Source organism: Falco punctatus (genome assembly GCF_963210335.1).
Source record: "Falco punctatus genome assembly, chromosome: 6".
NCBI lineage: Eukaryota > Metazoa > Chordata > Aves > Falconiformes > Falconidae > Falco > Falco punctatus.
Genome location: NC_137585.1, coordinates 15,448,823 through 15,475,864, shown reverse-complemented (window position 1 = coordinate 15,475,864; position 27,042 = coordinate 15,448,823). Strand labels below are relative to the sequence as shown.

Below are 27,042 nucleotides of genomic sequence, written 5' to 3'. Positions count from 1 at the left end.
GAAGTTACCTGAACTGTATTGCCAGCTTTACAAAGAAACATGTTTTGATGCCAGGGGCAGAATTCTGACTGGTTTATTATTTTTAAACTGTCTCACAGCTGCATCTAGATATTGGTCTGCCAGGGTGTAAAGCATCATTTGGCTGCAACAGGATCTTTGTGCATGGATCAATGACAGTGTATGACCCCTGCTGAGCAGCATTCTTGAGTCGCAAAGAAAGAAAAACAGTGCTTGCTTTGTGTCATTGGGCTGAGGTATTCTACTTGGTATGGCTTGGTTTGAATGATAATTTATGAAGCATGGAAATTTTTGAACAGTTATGACTGCCAGCTGGTGGGTTATTCTCTGTTTCTTCTGTTATTCATCATTATTTACTCACTTGTTTGGATGTGTGTGCACGTCTTGTGTTGTGGATCTATTGTATACTCATTTTTTCATGACAGACATTTAGGCTTCTTGCAGTTGCCCAGTGATGACTGCGGTTTTCAGGTGTGCACCTTAATATTAGATGAGAGGCAGAAAGACTGTAGTAATTCAGGATGAATAATTCAACAGCTATCACATGCACTGCACTGTAACAGAGAAACCTGCTGTGCTGTGTCAATGTTCTTCTGTCCACTATAATCTTACAGCATCCAAACAAAGAACTGGAAGCCAGTCACTTACACACAAAAATGATCTTCACCTCTTCAGCTCCGCTACCACCACTGGCTTTCTGTGCCCACAGAATGTGACAGATGAAGATTTGGCTGGTGGTTCCGAGATGAGCCTTTGCCCGGAGATTTCCATTCTTTGGTGTGATTATGCAGTCACCGCACAGTCCCGCTGGCATCAGCAGCTATTATGCACCAGCTGCATAACCAGGCATTTCTGGGAAGAGGTGGGGAGGAAGAAGGCCACGTTTGTCCCCTGTGTTCCCTAATGGTAGAAGATGAAACAATTGGACAAAGCATTGTGTGATTTTTGATGTGCAGCTGTTGGCCTGTGTTTTCTGACTGCTCTGTAAATCTGATGAGAATGTGATGCTAGGAAAATGGAATGCTTCAGTCATAACAACCCCGTGCAACACTGCTACAGGCTTGGGAATGAGTGGCTGCAAAGCTGTCTGGCAGAAAAGAACCTGGGGGTGCTCACCAACAGCCAGCTGAACATGAGCTAGCTGTGTGCCCAGGTGGCCAAGAAGGCCGACACTATCCTGGCTTGTATCTGGAACAGCATGGCCAGCAGGACAAGGGGAGTGAACTCCCCCCTGTACTGGGCACTGGTGAGGCTGGACCTCAAATCCTGTGTTCAGTTCTGGGTCCCTCGCTGCAAGACACTGAGATGCTGGAGCGTGTCCAGAGACGGGCAGTAAAGCTGGTGAAGGGTCTGGAGAAAAAGTCCTATGAGGAGCGGCTGAGTGAACAGGGGCTGTTTAATCTGGAGAAAAGGAGACTCAGGGGGCACCTTATTGCTCTCTACAACTACCTGAAAGGAGGTTGTGGTAAGGTGGGTGTCAGTCCCTTATCCCAAGTAACAAGTGGAGGGGAAACAAGCCGAGGGGAAACGGCCTCAAGTTGTACCAGAGGAGGTTTAGATTGGACATTAGGAAAAATTTCTTCACTGAATGGGGTGTCAGACATTGGAACAGGCTGCCTAGGGAAGTGGTTGAGTCGCCATCCCTGGAAGTATTTAAAAGACGTGTAGATGTGGCACTCAGGGACATGGTTTAGTGGTGGACTTGACAGTGTTGTTTGCAGTTGGACTCAAATGATCTTATGGGCTTTTTCCAACCTAAATGGTTCTATGTTTCTGTAAAAATGGATGTTGGTGTCAGTCTTCTGGGAACACAGCCTCACACATTCCCCAGATAAATCAGATTTTAAAGAGCCATTCTCCTTTGGGTCCTCAGTTTGGCCTCCTGTGCAGACCTGGCTTCCCATCCAGTGACTTGCTTATATTCCACAAGGCCCCTTGCCAGTTCTAAAATCACAAGTAACAGGTATTTTGCTGCATCTCAAAACATTTCCTTGGTGAACTACCAACTTTGAAAAGAAATGCACACTTAGGTGAGATGAATCCCAATGTCAGACTACAGCTAGTTAGATGTTAGTGACTTGTATAAGCTCATCTTCCAGCATAATGTCAAAAAATCAATGAAAAGAAGCTTCCAAGTGATTCAATCCATCCTAAGAGAGGTGGGATGAATAGACCCCTGGAAATTCCTCTCGGTGTGCTAATGAGGATGCCTAAATAACTAGTAGATGCTCGACTGGATGGTTAAATTGACTGAGGTTAATCCTGCTCTTCATTGCCAGTCAGGATTTGTATAAATTGATATTCCAGGTATTGGATCTTTTTCTGTCTGTTTGCTACAGTCTTCTATTATTTGAAATCTCCTTGCCATGAGGAATTTACAGACTGGAATCAAACGGTCTTATAATGTTCTTTCACCTTTGAGCTTCTTAAACTTCTTGCAGTTTGACAGACTTTTCCAAAAGTCAGATAAGCTCCACAGCTCTTTCTGAATGCTTTCCCATCTGCCATTGCGATTTTTTCTGCTACAGGCCCTAGTGATGGTGATGTAGAGAAACAGTCCCACCACTGCTAGTGAGATAGCAGCTCCCTACTTCTCCTTTTCATATACTCAAGAATTTCGTTAGCTTGCTTAGCCGTCATACTCTACAGGAATCTGATGGTGCATAGTTATCCATTGTATTATTTCAAATGGTTCCAAGATACTCTGTATCAGCAATGCCTACAACAGAACAGTAGAACGTAAGTTGTGCCATTACCTGAACCTTATGTCTGTGTTTCTACTACATAAAATGTGCAATCTTCGTGTTGTGAAGCACGAACTCTGTTGTCCAGGTAGGTGAGCTAAGTTTTAGACATCAAAGCAAAGCATGGTATAATCAGTCTTTAAGAGCTATATTACAGCCTGTTGCATATTTCATCTTTGTAATGCATTGGCAAATTTTTATGGAACTATGGGAGAGTATGTAGAAACTAGGTGCTGTGCCAAAAGTCTGTGGATCCTTTAATTACCTCTTCATCATCTCTTAGACAGTCTACTAGAACCTTGCCAAAGCCCTAGATTAAATGCTGCACTGTGTGAGCAAATCTACTCATGTGCATCTACATGGTCTCCTCATAAAATGTCACATAAGGTACAAAACCCAACTAGAAGACTCAGTGTTTGCATATGTTCGTCTCTAGATCAGGTTGAACCTCAAATTGTCACAGCCCAAACCTGCAGACTTCAACATGCCTCCACAGTCCCAGGATTACTGCTTGGAATCCCAGAATTCCCAGAATCCTCTGGAAACCGCAAGGTAAAACAGGGGGCAGAGGGCAATTTCTTGTTCTCACAGTATTACAAAATCTACACAATTTTACAGAAGTTACAATAATGGAAGAATTGTCAAATACTTTCGGTGTGGCCCTCAGTAACCAGATAAGCTTATCTGCCTCATCTGTCAAATGGAAGTAGCAAAACTTGACTAGCTCACCTAAGTGCTGTGTGTGGATAAATATACCACAACCTATTAAGTACTCATTTACTTCTATAGTATATAGGAGCAGTGCTAACTCCAGCTATACCCAGTGGTCATGAGAACTGCCTTTAAGAAAGATAGGGAAATGCCAGCCAATCCCCCAGCTAATTTTTACTAACTCTGTTTTTTAAACATTGTAGACCATGTTTGCACTAATCTAAATAGAATAAATAAAAAAAAAAAAAAATGAGCAAGAGATTGCCCTCACAAGTGATATTTATTAATGTAACAAACACTGGAAGACTTAAAGTGGTGTGTATTACTCATGTCACTACCCTAATGCTTAACAAGTTCTTCTTTTTGTTGTCTCATTTGTCTCTAACTCCTTCAAAACCTGTCCCTTACAGCCAGCATCATCTTGTGGACTTTCTAAAAGTATGGTTGTCGGACTGCTTCAGGTAAGTTTACTTTTGCTTTATGTATTCTCAGGGAAAAGACAGTAAGAGTGAACCTGAGCAATAGTAGGGAAATGCTGAACCAAGATTATCTTTTTTTCCAATAGCATCACTATTAGGTTGTATTTTTAACACATCCACAAACATGCATCCATATTTTTGTCTTCTTTTAGTTGTTCATGCATAGTGTTTTTTTTTTATTTGGACACTATTTTTATTGTGAGCTCTGAGAGGCTTCATCGAATAGTCAAAAAAAAAAGTAAACTCCCAGCTACTCATGTAATTTTCTTTAAATGGAAATTAAGCAGGTGCTTAGTTGATTTCAGTTGTTAATTTCAGTGGCATAAGAGAATTTTGGGAGGTTTTTGGCAAGAGGAAAGAGTGAACTTGAGCTTGCTTTCCAATCACAGTTTCTTTAGAACTTTCTAGGTGAAACTGCCGGAGATCAGCTGTTGGAATAAGAAGGATGAAAAGTGCTGAGTTTACCAGCTCCCTGTGACTCATCACTTTTCAGAGATGAGAAGTTGGGAATGCAATAGAAAATAGCTTGACTCCCTCGTCTGCGTGACTGATTAAAATCTGTATCACTAATCTACGCAGAATATAGTTAATGACTGTTTAATTAATTTACTGTAATCTTTGATGAAGCTCACTGCAATTACTTTTCCACAGGCTGCTACATGATAGTAATGATTTTCAACAGAAAGAAGGCAGCCTGTGTAGCATGTGTCAGCTCTCAGAGACGGAACATTCTAATGATGGCAAGGAACTGCCCTAATACAGAATTCAGCTCAGCAATATGATTAGCTAATTAATACACGCAATTCCTGTAACAGGAAGGTTCCTTTGTGCATAAACTACTCAACCATGTACTAGAGCACCAATCCTTCAGAAACAAAAATTGTAGCTGGACCTTGTCCCCTTTTAGATTTGAGCACAACAGCCATTGTTCCACCAGGTGATCTGCTGTGCAAACACATCAAATACTTTTAAGATTTACTGTAAATGGTTATGTCTCCACAATTGTTCCACTTCAGAGATTCTTTGGAGCCTAAGTAAAGGTTACCAATACATACAAACACCAGGATTTGTTTACCCTATCAGGAAGCAAAGTGAGGTAGCTTATTTCACATAGAACCACTTTTTACAGTTATTTTTACCTTCCTGCATCTTATGATGGGCACCCAGTTTCCTCCATTTATTCCTTTGATGCTGCTCTGTGGAGGTTACACAGTGTTGTGCTGATTAAACTCATTTCTCTGATGTTTAATGTGTCTCACTTGCTCTGTTTCGAGATCATGTTATCATCTGACATGGGACTAACATTAGCAACATTTCTAATTGTGTTCCAGTGACATTTGTCATATTGCTGACATTTAATGTCTTAAACTGGTTTTGTCTCTTTAGCATTTCCAAGAAATTTTTTACAGTGGATTTAAAAGTCTATTCAGAGGCATGTTTTTTCTGCAGTGAATAGGTTTTCTCCACAGTTCTGGTTGTAGATATTCATGTATATGTATCTATGACTGTGTTGATCATGTAACTTCTTCCAAACCTTTTAAGTGCTTGAAAATTGTTTGCTGATTGACATCAGCATCCTCTCATAAATTAATGAACACTAAAATGACTCTAATGTTTCTCACATTTCAATGCTTTTTGATCTATTTTGCTTTTGAGAGTTAAACAGCCATATACGTGATATCTTCCTAATGATGAACAAACTGACTGTGCCTAATTGCTGGCCTTTTCTTGAACTATGCAGTAAAACATCATTATAAAACTAAGGTCATACAAACATGTTTTATCACTTTTCTGATGAAATGCCTAATTGCTTCCTGTGGTTTTCTTTGTCATGATCTCATCAGCAAACAGTGACAATGGAAGTAATGATGTGGTAGATCCTTGACCTCAGATGTCACTGGAAATAACTGTCTGACATTGTTACTGTTTATGGTCATGCGTTCAGCATTATCACACACGCTTTTGATGATTTCACTCCTGTCTGGTATTCCATAGTATGCCATTGTTTTTTGTAGAAATTTTAGCATACTCTAAAAGATCTCCTGCAACCCCATAAAAGGATTATTTATTACATATGGCTTTTTATTTAATAATAATTCTGAGAATAATAAATAAGTCTGTACATGATTTTCAGCTTTACTACCTGCTTGTTCCTCCTTGAGTTAGGGACTTATCTGTTTCTTGTCATCTGAAATACTTGTTGGGAGCTGATTTTCCAAGACACTGAAAACAATGGGATTTTACTTCAGATAATTTTTTTTTCCCCTGTCATTCTCACTTCTGTTAAAAGTATCAAGTGTACATAGATAGTTGTTCTGCAGATGGTTTCAATAGTTCTCTGGGGCATAGCCTACTATTCTGACCATCATTTTCTTTCCTTTTTCCTCTCCTTTTTAAAAAAAAAAAGTGCTTTCTTTCAGTACAGAACTCTGAGTTACGTTAAATCTCCTACTTAAAAATCCTGTTGCAACTTTGCAGAAACACAGGAGGGCTTGCCTGTTTAGATCATGAACTCTCACTCCTTAACACCTCCCCTTCTATTTCTTCTACCACTTGCAATATCTTTGGCTGATTCTGTTTATTCTCCCTGTCGTTTGCTTGTCCATCTGCCTTATTTAGTCTCTGGAAAACTAAAAGCAATTAGTTGAATTTTATCAATGTAACAAGACTTCTCATCCATACCAGTTAAAGCTTAATACAGCTGAGACTGCATAATTCAGTACGAGGTAAGGGAGCTAGTCACTGCTTCATGCCTTTGCTACCTTAGATGCAGGTACTCTTAAAAGCATGTCAAAGACAACTAGGCTGATTTTCAGTTACATCTGTATTTACAGATCTAACTCAGGAGTGATTGTAAGCACCTGACTTACCTTTCTAAATGCAAATGTGAAAGTGAAATCAGGCAGCCTGGACCCCTTGACATGCTATTGAGAGAAATAGCCAGACTGCATGAATGCAGGTGGGTATGAAGCTCAGCTGTACTTGCAAAGTGGCTGGGGCTGATTTAAAGTTTCTGTGTGATACCTCAGAGTCTAAGTGAGGAGCTTTAGAATAACCTTGCTATTTTATTTTTCAGTGCATATATAGAATATGGAAAATGTATACGTGATATTACAATTACTATTGAGCACCTGGCACCTGAAAGGATGTAAGGGGTAGGAGTTTTGTAACTAGTAAAAAACTGCAGAGTATTTTAAAATTAAGTGGTTTCTATTGTAACAGAGAAGATGGAATGGGTTGGTAAAACTTGAGATATCACGCTCATCCTGTGTGTGATGCTATAGTGTTGTGACATTATGTAGTACAACTGTAGGCTTAATTGGAGTCTTCTGATTCAACATGATTTTTACGCTACTATCTGCTACTTCAGTAGTGTTATTTCAGATTTGTTACAATGTAGACGAGGCAACAATCTTGCCACAAAAAGTTCTACTCAAAATATATGAGAAAATTTCAACATGGAACATGTTGAGAACTGGTTTCCAGTATTTTTACTAGCTTTCATTTCTCAGTGTGCAGAGTTAATTTAGCAATAGTCTTCAGATAACCTTTTAACTACTCGCTTTTGTATGAATTGCTATTTTCTGCCACTTCATCGCCACATTTAAGTTAAATCACTGCAGTCCATTTAAAAGAAAGCCTTTCCTGAAGCTGATGAATGTGACAGTCCCTATTTGATGGAAAGGTTGAGAAACAGCTAAAATAAGGAATATCAATCAGCCCATATCCAATGAATGTGCAGTTAACAAGGATGTAGAGAAATAAATGTTGCAATATGAGGTCTATAATTTACAGAGCAAACAGAAAAGGAGAAAGTGGCATGAAATGAACAATATGTATTACATATGTATTGACAAAAGATGCAGTGTCTATCAATATACACAAAGATTGCCTATAGTCAGACTGAGGTGGAAACCTTGCATATTGGCTTAACTTCACATGCTAATAGTGCGTTCCTAAATATAAGGAAGAAAGCAAGTACTCAGTAACTTACGTATCATAAATTATTTAAATGCAAATGATAAAAATCAAAATTACATCTCCCCCTTTATTTGCATAAATATAGTACTGAGGCAAGTAAGACTTGGAACACTGCAGATTTTGAGATGTTTGGTTGCAAGCCCACTGTCTATTAGTGCTGTTAAGTCTCCTGCCCTGATATCTAACAGGATGCCAGGTGGGTGAAGGGACATGCAGTGCAAAACAAGTTTTAGCATCTGGCTCTTCTAGAAGCAGAAAGTGATTTCCTTAGCTGTGCTTTTGTTTTTAAGCAATTTCTGGTTTTACAGTGATGCAGTTCCTAGCAAATAGACAAGAATATTTAGAAGAAAATATATTCAACAATATTGTTATTCTAACCCAATATATTTTGAAGGGAATGGAGGCACACATATAATGGTAGATGCTGCCTGACATACCTAACATCTGTTACCAGAATTCTCTGGATGATTTTAATTCCCAGGCAGTTCTTTCATAAAAGCATTATATGAGTATCCAATTTTATTTCTTTCCATCTTTAAAAAAAACCTATAGGTGTTCTGGTTTGCCATATTTAGAGTATGATATAAAAATCTAGGTGGAAGCTGTAAACAAAAACTATGCTTTGCCCTTTGATGCAAAATTTTGCATCTTTAAAATAGTACCATCGTATTCCTCTTTAATGTAGCAATTTTGCAAATGTAAATTTGAGATCTTTCTTATTTTCAAAACACTTTACCTAAAATAAAAGGAGGCAGATTTTGTTCACTTTGTTACTATAAATATCTTGTAATCAAGAGCAGACTGCATAAAACCCTCCCAACCACCCTAGCACCTCATGTTTTTGGCAGACTGTGTTCACACTGCCAGGTGACCCACTTCAGCGCCAATGTTCGAAGCTAGGTGTCACAGGCAAGGCCGCATGTGCAACTCTTAGAAATGACTGATGCAGAGGACCTACTGCATATGGAAATTTCACTCTAGTGATAGTCTGTACCCTGATTCAAAATTTGGTATCAAAGGGAATTTCACATAACCTTTTTAGCCAATAGCAAAGTATTTATTCCCTCTGCTTTTTGCACAGTTGCTGTGGGCATAGTCAGTTACCTGCTGGCTTCTAAACCCTACCAATATTTTTATAGGCTTTATATGAGTTGTCAAGTAGCAGGTGAATAGCAGCAGGCTAAAAACTATTCTACCTCTGGTCTGAAAGACAACGTGACTCAGAGGAATTCACAGCAAAAGCAGATTGCAACATCTAATGAGGGGAAGTAAAATAGACTTGTCTTTGTTTATCCCATTCCAACTGCACAAAGGAAATAAGCATGGGCTTACCCTGCTGGGCTGATACTGTTCCTGATTCTGGACAACCAGCAGGTTTCCGAAACTGTGAGTCATGTAGCATAACATATAAGATCACATACAGAGCTGACATTGCCTCTGTTGCTGTTGTGCAGAAAGGCAGGGAATAGAGAGGCAAAAGTTAAGACTTCAGGACAGTAATCCCTGTGATTTGCATCCTTGATGGACGTGGGGAGGAGTTTAACATCACCAGACCAAGGCAGAGATCACGTTCATCTGTTCCCATCTCACATCTGGAACACAGCACAGCCACGGAGAATTTGGAGAAACCCTGCCAGGCTCTCCGGGCGCACTCTTCCTCTTATGTGATCTTCCTTGCTAGTCTGACCTTTTTTAGTGATTATTAATTAACAGTATTCCCATGGTTGTGAGACAATATTTTTCAGTAGTCAGGTTTTTGATTCCTCAACTTACAGTATTTCATTTTATCACCTCCCTGGCTTGTACTTTGTTGAGTAGAAGTAACAACGATTTGCCTGCTGCTTGTTGCTGTTTGATCTCCAATTGTTAAAATCTTGCTCAGGCTAACCAGACTGCAGATTCTTACATGAACCAGTGAGCGTGGAAGAGTCCAGCTCATGCACCTCAGCCATGACCTGGAGGAACCACCGTGAGGCAAGCCACGACCATTTAAGCTCATTCACTCGCAGTCTGTGACGGTGTTTGGGTTGCGGAAGGTAGATCCACCAGGACCTTCAGACCACACAGGCCTTTGGACAGCCCTCAGATGGTTTCCATACTAAAGAAGAAATCAACATTAGTTGGGCCGCAAAATCCATACACTACAGGATGAAGCAATGTTATTCTAAATTGGGCTCCATGTTTCTGAGATTAATGATTTTCCTTCCTCCCCTTGCACAACACCACAAACTCTCTGCAGAGAAGCCAGCAGCATGTATAATGGATTCCAGACTTCTGCAGTTATAATAATATTATGGCTATACATTGTACTCTCTGTCTCAAGTAAATAATAAAGTGATCTGCTACAACAAAATGTTTAAACATCTTGAAGATGTTTCTACCCACTGTACTTGGGACTTGCTTGACTTTTCTCTCTGACATACCTGTTTCGGTCATTGGTTTCATTGACAATTCACAGCATTTGAAGTACAACAAGAAAGGAGATAAAATAAAAAGCACTTATGCTATTTTTTTTTTTTTTTAATTGAGGAAGATCCCAAACTGCTTTACAAACTATAGGTTAACCCTGCCATCTTTCTTGGAATAGTTTCTTACACTGTCAGTTCTCTGCAATAAGGATACCTGAAGTCTTTGGTATTGCTGGGGTTCTCGACATGCAAGAATCACTCTCCTATTATCATCATATAGTGTGTTCTAGAATGGGCATGCTTTTAAACTGTATTAGGATAAATGCAGTACAGGAAGCTAACAACTTCAACACTATCTGTTCTCATGAAAACTTGCAAACTGTTTTGGAATTTTTTTTCTTAAAAGTATTTAAGTTTTTATGCCCTGGGATACATGAATATCTGGCAGGATTAAAAGATCTATTTTGTATTTTCAAAAAGCTCCCCTGTAAACAGGAACTGTTCTCATGGTATACCACCTATACATATATATAAGGGTGTTTGTGGGGTGCTAAAGAAAAATGCTTACTTTCTCTAGGGAGGGAAAAGCTGGGATAAGCTTAGGTCACATTACAAATGCCAACACAAACTGAAAACTTGATTTTATAGACTGGAAACTTGCTGTTACCAAAGCATCTAAGAGGTTGGTGTCATCATCTAGAATAACGGAAATTGAGGTATAAAATACAGAAAGATATTAATAGATTAGGCAATTTTAAAACCAGCGATGGAAAATATAAATTCAGTAACTCCACTGCACTTCTTCACTGATAGCACATTTTGAGAAGACAGTACTGAGGTTGTTCATCAAATACAGACTGCAGCAGAACCGGACTCTGAAACTAAGCTTGATTTCTATATGGCAAAATTACCATATTTTCATGTATATAACCTGCAGATTATCTAATGGAGAAATAAATAGCCAGGCAACCTCTCCTTACTCCCCACTGTCTTAACAATTGCTGTAGTACACAAGCCTGTCATTTTCTGAGGGAGCTGTTTCCTCAAAAACCTCCTTCGCATGCTAAACACCTTGCCTGTGATCACCAGTGTCTACTACCTTTTTCTTGGTATTTTTTATGTATCCAACTCGGACTATTTATGGACTTAGTTAAGGAGCTGTGAGTTTCAAAAGTTGCAGGTTATAAGTCTGAAAATATGGCATCTCTTGTAGCGTTCTACATGCTGAAATACAATGGATAAATATGGTTTTGCTAAGGAAACTTCTACGTATTTCTTCCATTGAACAATGAAAGGATTAGGAAAAAAAGAAACGATTTTATGGGAACTGAGGGGAGCACAGACAGACGGTTCACCAGGGAAGGGGTGAGGGTTACTGGAGTGACTTTATCAATGCTCATCTCCTGCAAACACAGAAAAAGGAGCATTTGGGATATGGCTCACCTGATCCTAACATACATTCCCCGTTTAATGCTTCAATAAAAGCAAAGAAACAGAACAACAAAGTCAGTAATGGAAAATGACGAAGAATCCTTCAAGAATTTTTGAATAGTTTCATTTAATTTGTAATAGTATGGAGAGTTTCCAAGTGGTTTAACCAGGCTCTTACTTTTTTCATGGTTGTTTTTTTTTTCCATGTAGTAGTCATTACGTTTTTTTTATATATACACGCATGTACTAAACTAGAATATAACTGTTGTACTACAATTGTTGGTCTTAACCTGTATGGAAATTCTGACAAGATTGGGAAATCAATGTGCAACAATGATAAAGGGATTAGAAGAAACAAAAAAAGAGAAGATGAAGTGGAAAGAAAAGTGCTTACAACTAAAGCACAAACAAGTCTCTTATCTTAAGCAGCACTGCTTGACTCTTCTGCTTGGGCAAGGCCTGCTAGAATGGTCCTTATGTCTGACCTGCAGCAGATACATCTAGTACCAATGTCCTCTTTCCCTGATCCCTATGTCCTTGGGTAACACTATCACTACCTTTTCTATTATGAAAAATCTTCAACCATATTTGCTCTGGATTCACACTTAAAATTAAAGGGCAAGTTATGAAATAAAAGGACTACTGCCACCATCATCCCACCTGAGACACAATGCTACCCAAAATTTCAGACCAAGGTCAATGTTGTGGCTTTATATGCTCTACAGCTTCAGGAACTGGTGTCACCTTTTTCACCCTACTCATTATTGGATCACTTTATTTTGCCAGAACTCAACACTCAGCCTTCTAGAACACTCCCAAAACACAATGGTGACCCTGTCCCTTCTCGTCCCACTTTCCGAATCTTTATGTTTTCTTGCTGAGAAAAAAAGTCCCTGCCTTTCTTGACACCTTATTCAGAGCATCGTTTTATTCAGTTCTCATCCTTTGCTTGTGTGTTCTGCCTGCTCCTGAAATATCTGTCTCCCATTTGGTCTGGGTTTACTGGGGGGCTTTCTTTTGGTTTTGTAGCATTTAACTTTACAGTTCCCTACTTGCATCACTCTGTCAAATGAGATCAAGCTATGCTTTTTTGGCTATACATATAAAAAAACTAACCTGGTTTTTATCCTGTTTCTGTGTCTCATGCCATAAATAGTATGGATTTCTGACATCTCGCACTGAAGTTATTTCAGTGTTGTCATTTATACAGTCTTTTAAACCCAGACCAACAGATAGACGCACATAGTAATTAGTCTTTTACACCAGATTAAAATTAATTTTATAATGGTTGATGTCAAAAAAGATTTGTAGTTTACTTGTACCACAGACTAGCAAAACTATTTAGAACTGAAAAATGGCAGCACCTGTTTCTCTGAGCGCAGTATTAAAACACGACTTAGTATATACCAGAGTGAGAAATCACCCCTAAGCAGTAATTCTGTAAGACAGTTCATGATATAAAAAATTATGTGCTCAAAATGGTGCTGTTCTGCCTGAATTTGCAGCCACTTCCAAATACAGGCGATTTTTTGTACTACAAAACAAGAGTCAAAAAATATATCACAATATGACTTTACTTACTTACCAGGCAGATGTACCCTGAAAAGACATCAGGGATGGACTTAAAGCATCTCCTTTTAAAGTATGTACTGTCTGTGATGTTTGAGGCTGTGGCTGAGTTTGAGGCTGTGTCTCTGGCTGAGGCTGTGCCTGGACTTGGCTTGGATCCTGAGCAGGGTTAATCCAGCGGCTCTGTCCCTGTGTCATCCACTTTCCCTGGATTCCCCACCGTGCCAGGTAAAATTTGCAAATATCATAGTTCATTGAAGAGTAATATAAAAGGTCCAGTATCAGCAAGATCACCACAAAAAAGCCATAGATCCACACTCCTAACAGTGCACTGTAGTTGCTGTGAAAGATAAAAAGGGAACCCAAAAGTTATCTTCTATATCAGTAATGGTCATCACATTAGTTTATCAAAGCTGTTTGTTTCATTAATTATATAAATATAATATATAGAGGGATAAAACAAAAATCTTGTTCTAAAGCATGTATCCCTAAAAATTATTTATTATTTCAGTTTAAATACTGCTATATACATGACATGGGAGGTTTTAAAAATGAAGGCCCCGTGTCTTATACGCATTTTAATTTCTCTCTCTCTCATCTGTGTATTTGTATCAGCACAGAAATCTGGTGTCCAGTTAGCTTCAATGTTTTAAGTGAGACCACCGATACGCACATGGTTGATGGGTTGTGCGTCTTATTCTGCAAATTCTTACTCCCAGACAGCCACCCTATGGAAAGTGACAGGGCATTTATGAGAGTGACCGTTAACCATATGAAAATACGCTGTAATAATTGAGACTGAGGAGTGTCTATTGAAACACAGATTTTTGCTTCTATTGAAACTATATTATTATTATTATGCCATTGAAAACATTCACTGCTGACATGCATTATAAACCACTTGTCTTAAAAGGTGTTTAATGTGCTTGAATTTGCTCTGAATTTAAGAATTAATTACTGCTGGATACAGAAGATGCTACTAGAAGTATAGGCTTTCAAAAGCAACTGCTAAAGATTCCTTAGTTCACTGGTAATAAATTTAGAAGGGAAAAACATTGACAAGATCAATGCATTCCACAGGAAGGAAAATATATACTACATTTGTATGTATATGTTGGTGTAGTTGTAACGTGTATATATACGTAAAGGCCAAAAAAATTATCAGCTGCTGATGGTGCAAAGAGCTGTAAAACCATGTCAGGTGACTAAAGATATTAAAAGAAAGGTGAGGGGGAAAAGAGGAAAAGGTATAAGGGGTCAAGAATTTGGAGATCAAAAAGGGGAAGAAATGCTAAAGCTCTACTGGGGATGCAGTATTATTAAAATAAAAATGATTGCCAGGTGTGAATGTAGTTTGGATTGGAAACTGCACGAGTAGGTAGGATGAGGCCAGAACAGAGAGGAAAAGAAAGAGTTAAGAATAAGATTGTTAAGGTATACAATGAAGAAAGCTAATCTAGACCTATGAGCTAATGTGGAAGTATGCACACCAGAGACTACAAAAACAACAGGAAGCAGAGGGGATACTAGTAAAAAACGTCATTAGGAAGACTTTCTTGGAGAAAAATTATATCAAATAGGTCAACCCACCCCCACATGAACCTGAACTTATATGGATAAAATTGAACACACACTCAACTATGGTCTCTGCCAGAGAAACTTTGAGGGAACTGTATTTTACCAGAACATTGAACAAAACAGAAGTGCTGTGAGAAGAAAAAAGGCTGAGAAGACATATTATAGATGTGAGCCAGAAAACTATTTTGCCATTTCAAAAAAACATGTCCCAAGCCTTTTTGGATCTAAAACATTTCAAGTCTCTGCTTTGAACTTGTGCTTCCATTTAAACTTTGGTATGACTCTTTCATTTTATACTTTAAAATCAGGATTTGAAACAAGAAATCTGGTAAGAAATCAGAATTTTAATTTCTGTGTTGCTGCCCGTCAGTACTTAGTGAGACTGATTCTCCTCTCCAAGGAATGGCTTTTCCACTATGCAGACGTAACATGCTTAGATTAAATGAAGTTCCACAGCAAATAACTGTAAGCAACAGGAAGAAGGTCAGAGCTGTGAATGGGTCCCTTCCTGTGTAACTTTAGGATTATGCAAGTCTAAGATTAAAAAAAAAATAAAAAATAATAATCAATCAGTAAATTTCCAGGAGGATCGGAAGCAGACAGAATACAGTGTGCTTCTGAAAACCCTTAACTCAAGAGTCTTCACCTCCACTAAAGACTTACACATGCATGCCTAACTTCACGCAACAGTGGGTAGACCTTTGCAATGCACTAAAATCTTTGCAGTCCAGGCACTTGAAAGTGTAACAGGATCTGGTTAATCCAGGCTTCTCAGCAGTGCTACTCGAGTTTCAGTGGATTTATTCCTATTGGGATAAACTTTTCTATTTCCTGCTAATATAAATAAAATGAAGTTCAGGCTGGAGAAGTCAGGAAGAAATCCACTGTAACAAATCCTGTTCTTCTTCATTACTTATGCTTATAGGATCAATTTTACAAATAGGTATTTGACCCACACTAAAAATGGAAATATTAGAAAACGTTATTTTTGTTTTGGCAACAATATGAGAGGCAGGAACATTTCTTATATTTAACTCAAAAGAATTTGTTTGTATTTTAGGTATTTAGTTTCACCCATCAAAATTTCAGTTAGCAAAAATTAGAGCTATTTTGAGTGTTACTGTTTAAAGCAACAATTTATTAATTGTGCCATATGCAAGTTCTCCATCTGCACCTTCTAAATAGCATGTTTCTCATAAGTACAAAAATGAAAGGCTGCTTTATTTTAATTAACAGACAGTAGGACAATAGCACTATCAAAAGGGCCTTGTGAAAAATCACATTCAAAATTACCAAGTAGTATGTTTTGTACACAGAAGGAAATGCCATACTTTGATGTTTTCTTAAACTATTAAGATGGTAGAAAATATTAATTTTGCTGATGTCTACTAATTATAGTAAAAATTAAAACTTGCCTAAAAATTAAGCAGGTATCTTAATCTTGCTTACGCTGAATAACAGTAAGGCCAGTGACACAGAAAACAACTGGGAACCAAAAAACTCCTAGGACTTGCTCTCATTTTATTGAACTGAATTATTTTATTGTAAAAAGTTTCACCTTGCAATCTGATGTTCCTTCCCTTTTGTGTAGAAGTTTAGTTTCGATTAAAAATAAAGTGTGAACAGGTTCCAGATTTACTGAGATTCACATTATGGAGCTTTGCTCCTTCACAGGGACAATCAAATACAAGAAGTTGTTTTGGTATGGTTGTATTTCCTCTCCCCTTCCCCAGCTGGAAAGCTTGCCCTGCCCTGCTAGTGCTCCTGCCTCTCCCGATCAGTCATTTTGGAGGTTTCTGTTTAGGTTCAGCACCAGGTTTAGCAATATAACACTGAATATAGCTTCTAAAGCTACGTTGCCCAGTCCCCTGCTGCTGCTGGCAGACAGAGACAGAAGCCAAATCTGGAGTAACAGTTATAAGACAATTTCCTTTTAGCTTGTCTGTGAAACAGGGTAATTCATGGACATATCGAAAAGCTGAGTAGCTCATTATTTTAAGATATTTGGTCTTTTATGGAAATATGATGTATATATGGTATAGCCTTGATACAGAGCCCATTTGTATAACTGGAATTATTTGCTCTGACTTCATGGGAGTCTTGGATTGGCCTCTCTGAGAACAAAAAATACTTTTACCATCCATCTTATCCTATTCCATCTACAGAATCCTGCTTAGATTTCTCTAACATCCCTACACACAAATGAAAATACAACTTCTTTTATTATTATTCTTATCCATGCGATACCTTCCACCTAATTCATTAACTTTTTGAGACAGATGACAAGCATGTTAGCACCAGGCTATATTTTTTTTAGAAGAGTTTGTTGGGTTTTATGTGCAGCACATGAACAGAAAATAACTCATTTGGGAATTCAGGCTTAAAAAACCCAACAAATCAAAACAATTGTGAGCAGAATTCTACAGCTGCAGACTTTAAATGTGGGCAGATGGCCACGGAAACTGTTTCTTTCCCTATTTTCCTTTAAACGGGGCTGTTACTTGCAGTAGTAACACTTTTTAAGTGTTGCCCCAAGGAAATGCAAGCTTACATCCTAGCAAATGCCTTGGTACTTCTAACACTGAGGAAATCTGTGCAGTTTTTTGCATGTACACTTTGAATGTGATTTTTCCCTCCCCTTTTTTGTTTTCACTATTATCTCAAGTTCTTCACCCAATCCTGTGTTTTCCTGTAGAATCTGTTGCTGTAGTACCTACGAGAGGTCTTCCTAGCAAAATTACATCTTTTTGCAGTAGTTGGTAGGGGAATTGATTTATATTATTATTGTTTTGTTCCTTATAAAGATTACTTTCTGGGAGATATTTAAGCAAATGCCAGCTCTGCAGGGGACGTGGTACATGGAAAAAGGTAGTGTTATTCTATCTTCATGTTGCTTTTGGTGCGATATTGTAGTGTGTCATGCAAAAGCCATTCAACCCTGAGAAACTGGACTAAGAGAGAAGGAAAACCATGGATGCATTACAGACTGCCATAAACTGTTCCAGTATCAGATTAAGGACCCCTAGCATAGTATACTGCTGATAATCCACCACAACATGTATAATAGAAAATGTATTTTCTATTTCTAAGAGAGTATGAATACTAGATTCAAATGAATACTATTTTTAAGAATAGTTAAACAACTTATTAGACAAAGCTTTATGGAAAAATACTTTGGATGACAGAACTTTTCTTGTCTGTTAGACATCATTGGTATTTCTATATTTAATACTAAATGAATTGTTCGCATTCAAAAATATTATGGACTGATTAATCTGCATGAGCACAAAGATAGAGTAGCCCAGTATTCTGCACTTATAAAACCACAAAAATACTTTGTTATCATAATGGAAAAAGGTAAACAAACCTGGCTATAGTTACATTGTGTTACTGTAGAGGACAAATGTGTGTTTTTAGCTATGCCATGACAAAGAAGTCTCAAGTCACTTCATTAATTTTTTCCCTCAACTGTATTATAAAACAAGAAATTTGTTTTGATGATCACAAGAATGGCTAAGGGGAAAAATAAACCAAATAATAACATTGAAATAAACCAAAAAATAATATTGAATCACTCTTCCCTGAAAACTATAATCCTTTTTTTTTCAGTTCGTTGCTATTCCCATATCCCATATGAATCTCCCCAGTCACAGTATGATAGGTTTCATCAGAATTTTTTTCAGTGGTGTGTGAAATTAGATCTAAACAAAGAGCTGACTTCGTTACTGTAAAGTGAACCCAGGCTGTATTAGAATCTAAAGAAAGTTAATTATCATATATGGTAAATAAAGTCAGAGTGTATTAAGTAAGATGCTTTTTATAATTATTTTTTTTTTTTATTGTATGCATCTAGGCTTTATTTCTTTCTGCTCCTCCACAGCATTCTATAATTATCAGGAAGTTGAGTTCAGGGTGAGAAGATCTCTCTCCCTCTGTCTTACTGCATTGGTGGAGCTTTACATAGAAATGTCTGTTTTCCTGGCCCTAACTGATTTACCAGAAGTGATGTTTCCGGAAGTTACAAAAAGGCAATACCAGTTTCACTATTGCACTTCTCTAAGCTACACCTCCAGGAGCTTTTTATTTTATTTAGCATGATTTCACATACCACTGCAAAAGATTTAAAAAAGAAAAAAAAAACAAACAAACAAACAAAAAAACCCAACACACAAAACCCCACATAGCTAATGTCCACAGAAAATTCTGTACTGAAGACATACATGGTAAATAGTCTGCAGATGGTTCTCAACCATGACTCTTACTAACAAAGACTACAGAGAGCTCTTTCTCCTTCACAGCTGAATGAGGTGACTTTTTTCTTTTAAAGATTACTAAATGAAAACTAATGTAATACTTACACTATGCTGTATGTATTTTCATTAAATACTGTAGTTCATAAGAATACCAAATTACCTTTTTCCCATTGAGGAACTGCTCACACACAACAGCTCTATAATACGAACAGCTCTATATTTCTGTGGGTGTGTGTGCATGTCTGTGCACATGTCGAGATGTGAGTGGGCATGAAAACAGAGAATGCAGGAGGCAGAGGAATGTTCTACATCCAAGGGCATACTGTGCAATCAGACTGTACCTGTTCTGTGCATGTCTGCTTTGGAAAGTGGCTGATTTACCTGTCCATTTCAGGCTGTTGGTGAAAAACAGAAGGGCCTTCCCTTAGTAAGCTCTGCCCGTGATTACACAGAGGAGCTACTAAGATATTGGAAAAAGCCTGAAATACTGGTTTTCTACTTGGCTGAACTACAATTGGCCAGTAACATCCCAAACTCTGTGATGAAGCTTCCTGTTAGGCAGACTTGGTTGCTCAGCAGTGTTTACAGTGCAGGGTTTACAGAAAAGCAAGGAAGAAATAAAGCAAATTTGCTGTCTGCAAGACAAAGAACTGGGAAAGTGTGGGGGCAATAGCCACACTAGTCCATTCTTGAGACTCTCTTTTCATCACTCAAGAATGCGAAGCAGTTTTTGGCATTGTCTGCAACTGCATGCACAGCCCTTCAGTACTGAGTCTTGTAAGGATCTCTCTTCAAGTCTGGCATCCGATTGTTGCCATGGTAGCATGGCCATCCCAGTAAACAAAGGGGGAGCAGATCCTACTTTTACCATGGAGTGTACATAGAGTATGCATTGCATAGGGGCACTGTGGCATACAGTGGTATAAACTCCACCAGGTTGCCTCAAGGCATATACCTTGGCAGTGTTGGGCAGTCCCAGGTGAGGGTGCTACCAGCTTCTAGACTGTCCAGGCTGCACAAAAGGTGGAGAAAATGGATGGTTTATAATGGGCCTGTTAGACTTGAAGTGTCTCCCTAGCATTCTGTGCCATATGTTCTCATGATGTTCCTAGATGCACTACAAGGCCAAGGCAAGGAAATTTCACCTCAAGTACATAGCCATACAAGTACATACAGTAACAAGACGGTATAGACCCACATTGATTTAAAGGTATCTTATATGGGTAGATTCTATTTTTATCTTTCTATTACACTACAAGTACGCAGTCTTCTTTTATAGTAGGTGATTGTCACTTTAACACCTGTAAAGTTAGAGTATGCAACCTCTGCATCTATGCCAGATTCCAACTTCTCCAGGCAGAGCTGTATGAGAAGAGGTTGTTAAGGAAGACGACAGTTTGCTGACTCCATGAGCTGGCTGCTGCTGGCTGCAGCTGCACACCATAAGTTAAAAGAGCAGACATCAGTATTCCAGCACCATAGCCTCCTAGCAGCCTTGCACCTGCTTCTATAGGAATGAATGATGACACATTGACTAAAGTTTGCACTGCAGAAGAAAATACTAAAATCCCTGATGTAAACAAAAATCTATAGAATGGAATTACTTTTGTCCTCAATCTGTCCCTTCCTTGCCCTGGAAGGGCTGGATACCAAAATAAAATGGCAGCTAGATCAGAATTTGACCTTGGGGGATTTGCATCAGCTGAAAGTTGCCCTCTGCACCAAAAGAAATCGCAGCAGATTAGTGTGGCCAAAATATCAGATACCAAACAGAAGTCAGGTGACAAGTGAAGAATTTGTTATAAACATCAGTAAAAAAGATCTACTTGCTACTTACTGATTCTTCAGGAAAATAGTTACAGACCTTTACCTTAGAGGGCAGGCCCCAGGTAACATGCAAGGAGACCACACAATGTTGGTATAAGGAAATACATTCTATCCCCAAGGTTAGTGATTACAAGAGATTTATATTCAAAACATCAAAGATTCAAAATAGTGCATTTGGGTTGATATGGAAAATGTCAACTCCCTCCCTCCCTCCCCTATGAATAGCTTTGGGGTTTATTTTTACTGATACACATTTAAACATAGTTTGGATCAGATTGGGGTCAGGGGAGAGGACTTTTGTAATTTTTATATGTAACTTTATATTTGATACATTTATATGCAACTTTTACATAATTTCTCTTCTAGCAATGTTTATAGCCCATGTCAAAGCAAAGAAAGCAAAGCGAAAATATCCTTTCTTTTAGGAGTTCTAACAGCAAAAAACATTTAGTAATGTTTTCCTGTATGTGCAATTATTCTAATTGCTTCCATCATTAAGTACACCTCAGAATATGTTATTAGAGCAGGCACAGTTTGGTTAAGAGTACTTTAAAACTCATTTACTTACTTATGCATATATCCATCTGCATTGCCTGTTAAGTTCATCTGCATAACAGTCTGAAATTCTGTCTCATTGCAGCAGTATTTAAACACTGTGTTGTTATGGTGACAGCAAAAGATGTAAGATTTATTGTCAGAAAGACGGGGGCAGTGAAAACCAAAGTGGTAGCGACCTTTGTAGTCCGTATATGGCTCGCAGACCCGAAAATGTGCAGACAACACTGTAAAACAAAGAACAATATTGGCTTTGTGAGTCACTTGTGTTATCTGTAAGTTATGAGTTATAATTTTTCACTAGTTAAGCTTAAACAATTGTTTGATTTCTGAAAAACCTTAAAAATTCAGAACTTTCAGCATCATAACATCTAGTACTAAGAGATTACAATATTTAGCATCTTGTTGTATCTTGACATTTATTGTTACTATGTTTCTGATTACTATTATTTCTTTTAAGGGAAGAGAAGAAATGCCCTCCATGCCAAGAAGCACAAAAATATTTAGGGAAATGTTATCATACCGCTGTTCTAAATATATGTATATCTATAAACACCCAACAATGTTAATGTTTGATTCTCCTGGGATGACTTCAGAAAAACAAAAAGTCTATGTAAAAACTGCAATAAAAGTTTGATATCACTTGATTTACAGTCACTGTTCTTGACATGAAATATCTTCTCTACTGTAAAGGTCACCCTTTGATACAGATTATTCTGCCAGAAATAGTAATTACAAAACACTACAACAGATCTGAACAACTCTGAATTTGCAAACAGATAGAATTAATAGAAATACAGCTATTCCTGGGAGTTTTCACATTTCTTTTCTATTAAATTCTTAGGTAAAGTGTTTATTATGTCTCTGAGAACATTTTTTTACCACCGCTTTTCCTGGGGGGAAAAAAAAAAAAAAGAAAAAAAGAAATGCTCTCCACACATACCCTTTGAATGCTGACTTGACACCGATTGTTGTGTGGTGAGAGGCACACTGGCGTTACACCTACATGGTAAGACCGTGGGCAGATGCAAGCTCTGACCATGCCCTAAGCCTGCTGGTTGTGAACAGCTCTGAGCTGGGAGCTGTGCAATCGTCTTAGTTTCCCTGTGCCAGCCAGCCGTGCCGAGGGGCAGGGGATAAATCCCTGCCAGCATGTTCGTAAGCAGCCACACGTGACTTCCTGGCTGATTTGAAAAATCTTGTTAAGAGACAATAGGAGATTCCACATACTGCCGACATTTTAACTGATGTATAGTTTGTGTTATGGTAGGCCTTACAACATCATTTAAGATTACATGTCCTGTACAGACCCCCCCAAAGGCTTTACACTTCAAGGAAAACTTACTTTTCTTATCTACATAAGGAAATGTAGATGTCAAGAGTCCAAATACTCTTAGCAGTGAAAAGTTTTTACTCTGATTAAAGAACAGAGGCACAGCAATGTTGTGGGTAGCTGTACTTCATAAGGTTACACCAATTAATAAAGGATATTCACTTTATACAGTATTAACCTTTGTAACTTGGTATATGATTTTTGTATCAGTTTACCAGTACAAGAGGATACGGATACTTGCATGGATTTACCTTAACAGTATTGTAACTCTCTGCACACAGATCCTGTTGATCTATAATTGCATCTGTGCACCTTATTCATCTAATCCTCATTTCATTCGATGTTGCTTAAAAAAGCCTGTTCCTAACACTTCTGTTTCTCAATTTTGTAAAATATATTGTTTTCAAGAATCTCTCACTCTCTTTCTGTAGGTCTAGTCACATTTTAAGGGTTGTGACAGTGGAGATTACTTCTTTATTTGTGTGTATAGAGGGAGCCTAGAACAAAAACAGAGTACTAAACAAGAGAAAACAAGGTTTGTACTGCTCTCAGAGTGAAGGAAACCCACTCTGAGCAGTTTACATTTTTATATATATACACACACACTGGCATGTGCGCACACACATACCTGTCATCATTACTTTAACAAAAAAGAAAATCCTTTTGTAGATTAATTCAGTTAGGAACTGAAAATGTGAGAAGAATGCTACTTCTAAAGGAACACAGATATTAAGAAAACTAATTACATACCTGTTCTCTTCAGTTTAGTACTCTGCCCTGTCTGGGAAAAATCTGTGTTGCAAATCTGAGGATGCTATAATCAGCAAAGAAATTCTGTCTCTAGCCCTAGGTTTGCAAAACCCTCTGTAACTGTTGCAACAAATCTACATGCTCAAATTTCATCACAAAATCCACAAAGCATGTAATTGCATGAAAGTATATCTGTTTGAACAAGCACTTACTTCCCCTGAACTCCCCCTTAATTAGGAATTAATAGCAATAATTAAAGTGTTCCATTATTGATTAAATTTTGAAAAAATTCAAGGATTGCAGTTGGAAGGGATGTCTGGAGGTCATCTGGTCCAAGCCCTCTGCTCAAGCAGTTCCACCTACAGCCTGCTGCCCAGAACCATGTCCTTTGAAGATCTCAAAGGATGGAGACTCTAGAACCTCCCCAGGCAACCTGTGGCAGTGCTCAGTCACTCCCACAATGAAAAAGTGTTTTCTTGACATTCAGAGAGAAACTGCTCTCTTTCAGTTTGTGTCCTTTGCCTCTGGTCCTGTCACTGGATACCACCCAAAAGAGCCTGGCTCAGTCTTCTTTACATCCACCCCTTCAGGTACTTATATACATCAATAAATTCCCCTGAGCCTTCTCTTCCTTTGACTAGAACAGTCCCATCTCTCTCAGCCTTTCTGCATATGAGAGATGCTCCAGCCACATTAATAATTCAGTGGCCCTTTGCTGAACTTGCTCCAGTAGTTCCATTTCTCTCTTGTACTGGGAAGCCCCAGAAATGGACACAGCACTCCAGGTGTGGCCTCACCAGTGCTCAGTAGAGGGGAAGGATCATCTCCCTCAGCCTGCTGGCAGCACCACACAGGACTTCACACTTCTCCATGTTGAACTTCATGGGGTTCCTGTCAGCCCATTTCTCCAGCCTGTCCAGTTCCCTCTGGATAGCAGCACAGCCCTATGGCATATTGTCCACTCTTCCCACTTCTACAGCAACAGGAAACTTGCTGAGGTTGCCCTCTGTCCCATCATCACAGCAGTTCTAACTACATACCATTTGTTTTTGGAAAACTGAACTCTAGAAAATAATGGAAGTAACGTGTGGCATGGGAGAAATCCATAAATTAAACAGAACTTTTAACTAAGTATTTGATTTCTAATAAGAACAGGAGCTCGACTGAGTTACTTGAACACTGTTTTTCAGTGTCAGCTAAGGTTTGCCTAGGCTGTTCTGTCTAGTCTCCAGCTTTCAGTGGAGGAGAAGCAGGTCTCTTGTAGATCCACTGCACACGTGGATGATCCAAGGCAAGTCAAATCACATGAGATGCCTGTGGTTGGGCATCTATAAAGGTTCCCAAGTGTTTTGTACATGTTTGGTACCTGCTTGCAAGGGTGCATTACATGTATTACAATGCGTGTAGTTCCACTAGTTATCATTCCTAGGAAAAAAAGTGAGTCTATGCCTGATGTCAACAAACAGAAAGTTAAGTCTTATGATTGGTCCAAATAAATGCAAGTGAAGGGGTAGCCTTCATAGTGTAGCGCTGCACTTCCAATAGTGATGCTTATCCACAGTGTCTTTGATTACAGTATCCAGCAGAAGAGCACTTATCTAACCCTTCTCTGATAAATGTCCAGCTTCAGATGCTTCAAAGGAAGACACACACGCAATGTATCGAAAAAGCTGTGCAATAAACTCTCTAGTAAGAAAAATGTCTTCCCGTTCCTCTCCTTCAGGGACTGCTTATGTCCTGAACATATGTGTCTGGCTTTTTTCTCCCCACCTTGTCCATTGTTCTCCCTATCCAACTGAAGGAAAATTTCCACTGAACCTACAGATTTCTCATCCAAAATAGATGGCTTAATGTATGTACTACTTCAGTTGTAGCCATAGAGAAAATATAATTGATCAGAACCTGAACAGTTTGACAGTTCTCACTTTGTAGCTATCTTGACTTATTCTTTCTTAGTTGGAATATCTGCACTTTGATTATATCAGCTGCTCCTAGGAAACAAAATTTTCTTCTTTGATACCTGCAAAGCCTCGGAGTGCAACACAAATTTTGTTTATCATGCATTATCAACAGAATCATCCTTTTATCAAAATGCAGGTAAAATGAATGCCTTTTATGGCTAAAGAATATTAACTTATTTTTTCTTTTAAAAGTTACATTATTAAACTACTTACACATTAGTAATTTTTGAAGCCTCCAGTATAGATAGTAGTTTCAAGTTTGGGACAGTTTAATGGAATATATTTATTGCTAGAACCAGCTTTGCAAATAATAGTATAGCCAATTTTTTTCATATGTTATTACTACAACTTAGCTTAGGTGAATTACACCTGTGTTAAGCCACCACAAGCAACCAACAGCCCTGTAAGATTATGCCTGACTTGTTTATACATCTAGTGGGTGTTATAAGAACTAAAACTAGTTCTTTATGTTTCATAAGCAACCAAATACTTCCATTTTCTGCAATCATCCAGTGCTCTGATAGAGGCACTGCACTGTGAGAATGTACTAGAGGGCTACAGGACCCTAAGAAGTTTAGTTGGCTCATCACTGCAAAGTGGTTTGCTTAACACGACATGCAAAAGTGTCTTCTGATCCCTAGATGGGTTCTTTGCTCATTTTAAAAGGAAAATAAACCCCAAATTTCTTTGGGGATGAAAACTGGGGGAAGGATGACTACAGAATGAAGGCAGAATGACGATAACATCAGGTCAGAGGAGGAGTGATGTCTGTAATAAAATGTAGTTTCAAGCAAATCCTTAAATTGTAAAATGTGTGTCATTGATTAAAATAAATACACAAGTAAGACCATAATGTGATGACTGAATCACAGTCTGGTAGTCGCTGTGTGGTGGGTTAACCCTGGTAGACAGCTAATGACCACCCAGCCCCTTGCTCACTCCCCCGCTGCCTCAAGTGGGATGGGCAAAAGAATCAGAAGGGCAATGCATGACAATTCACGGGTCAAGATAAAGACCATTCAATAAATGAATAAGGAAAAAAAACCAACACCAACAACTACACCCAACCCACAAGTGATGCTAAAGCAATCACTCGCTACTAGCAAATGGAAGTCCAGCCAGTCCCTGAGCAATTTTTGCATAAACTCTAACCCCAGTTTTATTGCTGAGGATGCTGTTCTGTGGTGTGGAATATCACTTTGGCCAGTTCAGGTCAGCTGTGCCAGCCGTGTCCCTTGCCAGACTCACGCCCACCCTGGCCTCCTCGCTGGGTGCACACTGAGAAACAGGAGTGGCCTTGACCTTATGTAAGGGCTGTTCAGCAACAGCTAAAATACCATGTGCTAACTACACTATTCTGGTCACCAAAAGACAGCATCAAACAGGCTGCTGTGAAGAAAATTAACCCCATCCCAGCCAGACCTTGTAAACAGTACAATAAATT

The 27,042-nt window shown here is 38.6% G+C and overlaps 2 protein-coding genes across 19 annotated transcripts in view; one reads left to right on the top strand and one right to left on the bottom strand.

The window, feature by feature from the left end:
• SHISAL1 (shisa like 1) overlaps positions 1-27,042 on the bottom strand; it is a 107,930-nt gene that overhangs the window by 15,666 nt on the left and 65,222 nt on the right. For 4 of the 10 annotated variants that reach the window (XM_080390837.1, XM_080390838.1, XM_080390835.1 and 1 more), the window contains 4 exons: positions 21,568-21,781; positions 13,358-13,681; positions 11,785-11,814; positions 6,352-10,031 (listed from right to left, as the gene is read on the bottom strand). In XM_080390837.1, the coding sequence (XP_080246963.1) occupies positions 10,016-10,031; positions 11,785-11,814; positions 13,358-13,681; positions 21,568-21,781 (584 nt within the window). In that variant the 3' untranslated portion in view covers positions 6,352-10,015. Of the gene's footprint in view, positions 1-6,351; positions 10,032-11,784; positions 11,815-13,357; positions 13,682-21,567; positions 21,782-27,042 lie in introns of those variants that run through there. The other 6 variants (XR_013928692.1, XM_080390841.1, XM_080390840.1 and 3 more) reach the window with 3 other exon arrangements.
• The window catches only part of LOC308065172 (uncharacterized protein), a gene marked incomplete at its 5' end in the record, with an annotated part of 44,674 nt that overhangs the window by 6,059 nt on the left and 11,573 nt on the right, over positions 1-27,042 (top strand). Inside the window, 5 exons of one of the 9 annotated variants that reach the window (XM_080390842.1) lie at positions 1,324-1,488; positions 3,884-3,934; positions 17,724-17,787; positions 20,285-20,382; positions 22,015-22,481. In XM_080390842.1, coding sequence (XP_080246968.1) covers positions 1,324-1,488; positions 3,884-3,934; positions 17,724-17,787; positions 20,285-20,364 — 360 coding nt within the window. In that variant the 3' untranslated portion in view covers positions 20,365-20,382; positions 22,015-22,481. Of the gene's footprint in view, positions 1-98; positions 12,897-17,723; positions 17,788-20,284; positions 20,383-22,014; positions 22,482-27,042 lie in introns of those variants that run through there. The other 8 variants (XR_013928694.1, XM_080390844.1, XR_013928695.1 and 5 more) reach the window with 8 other exon arrangements.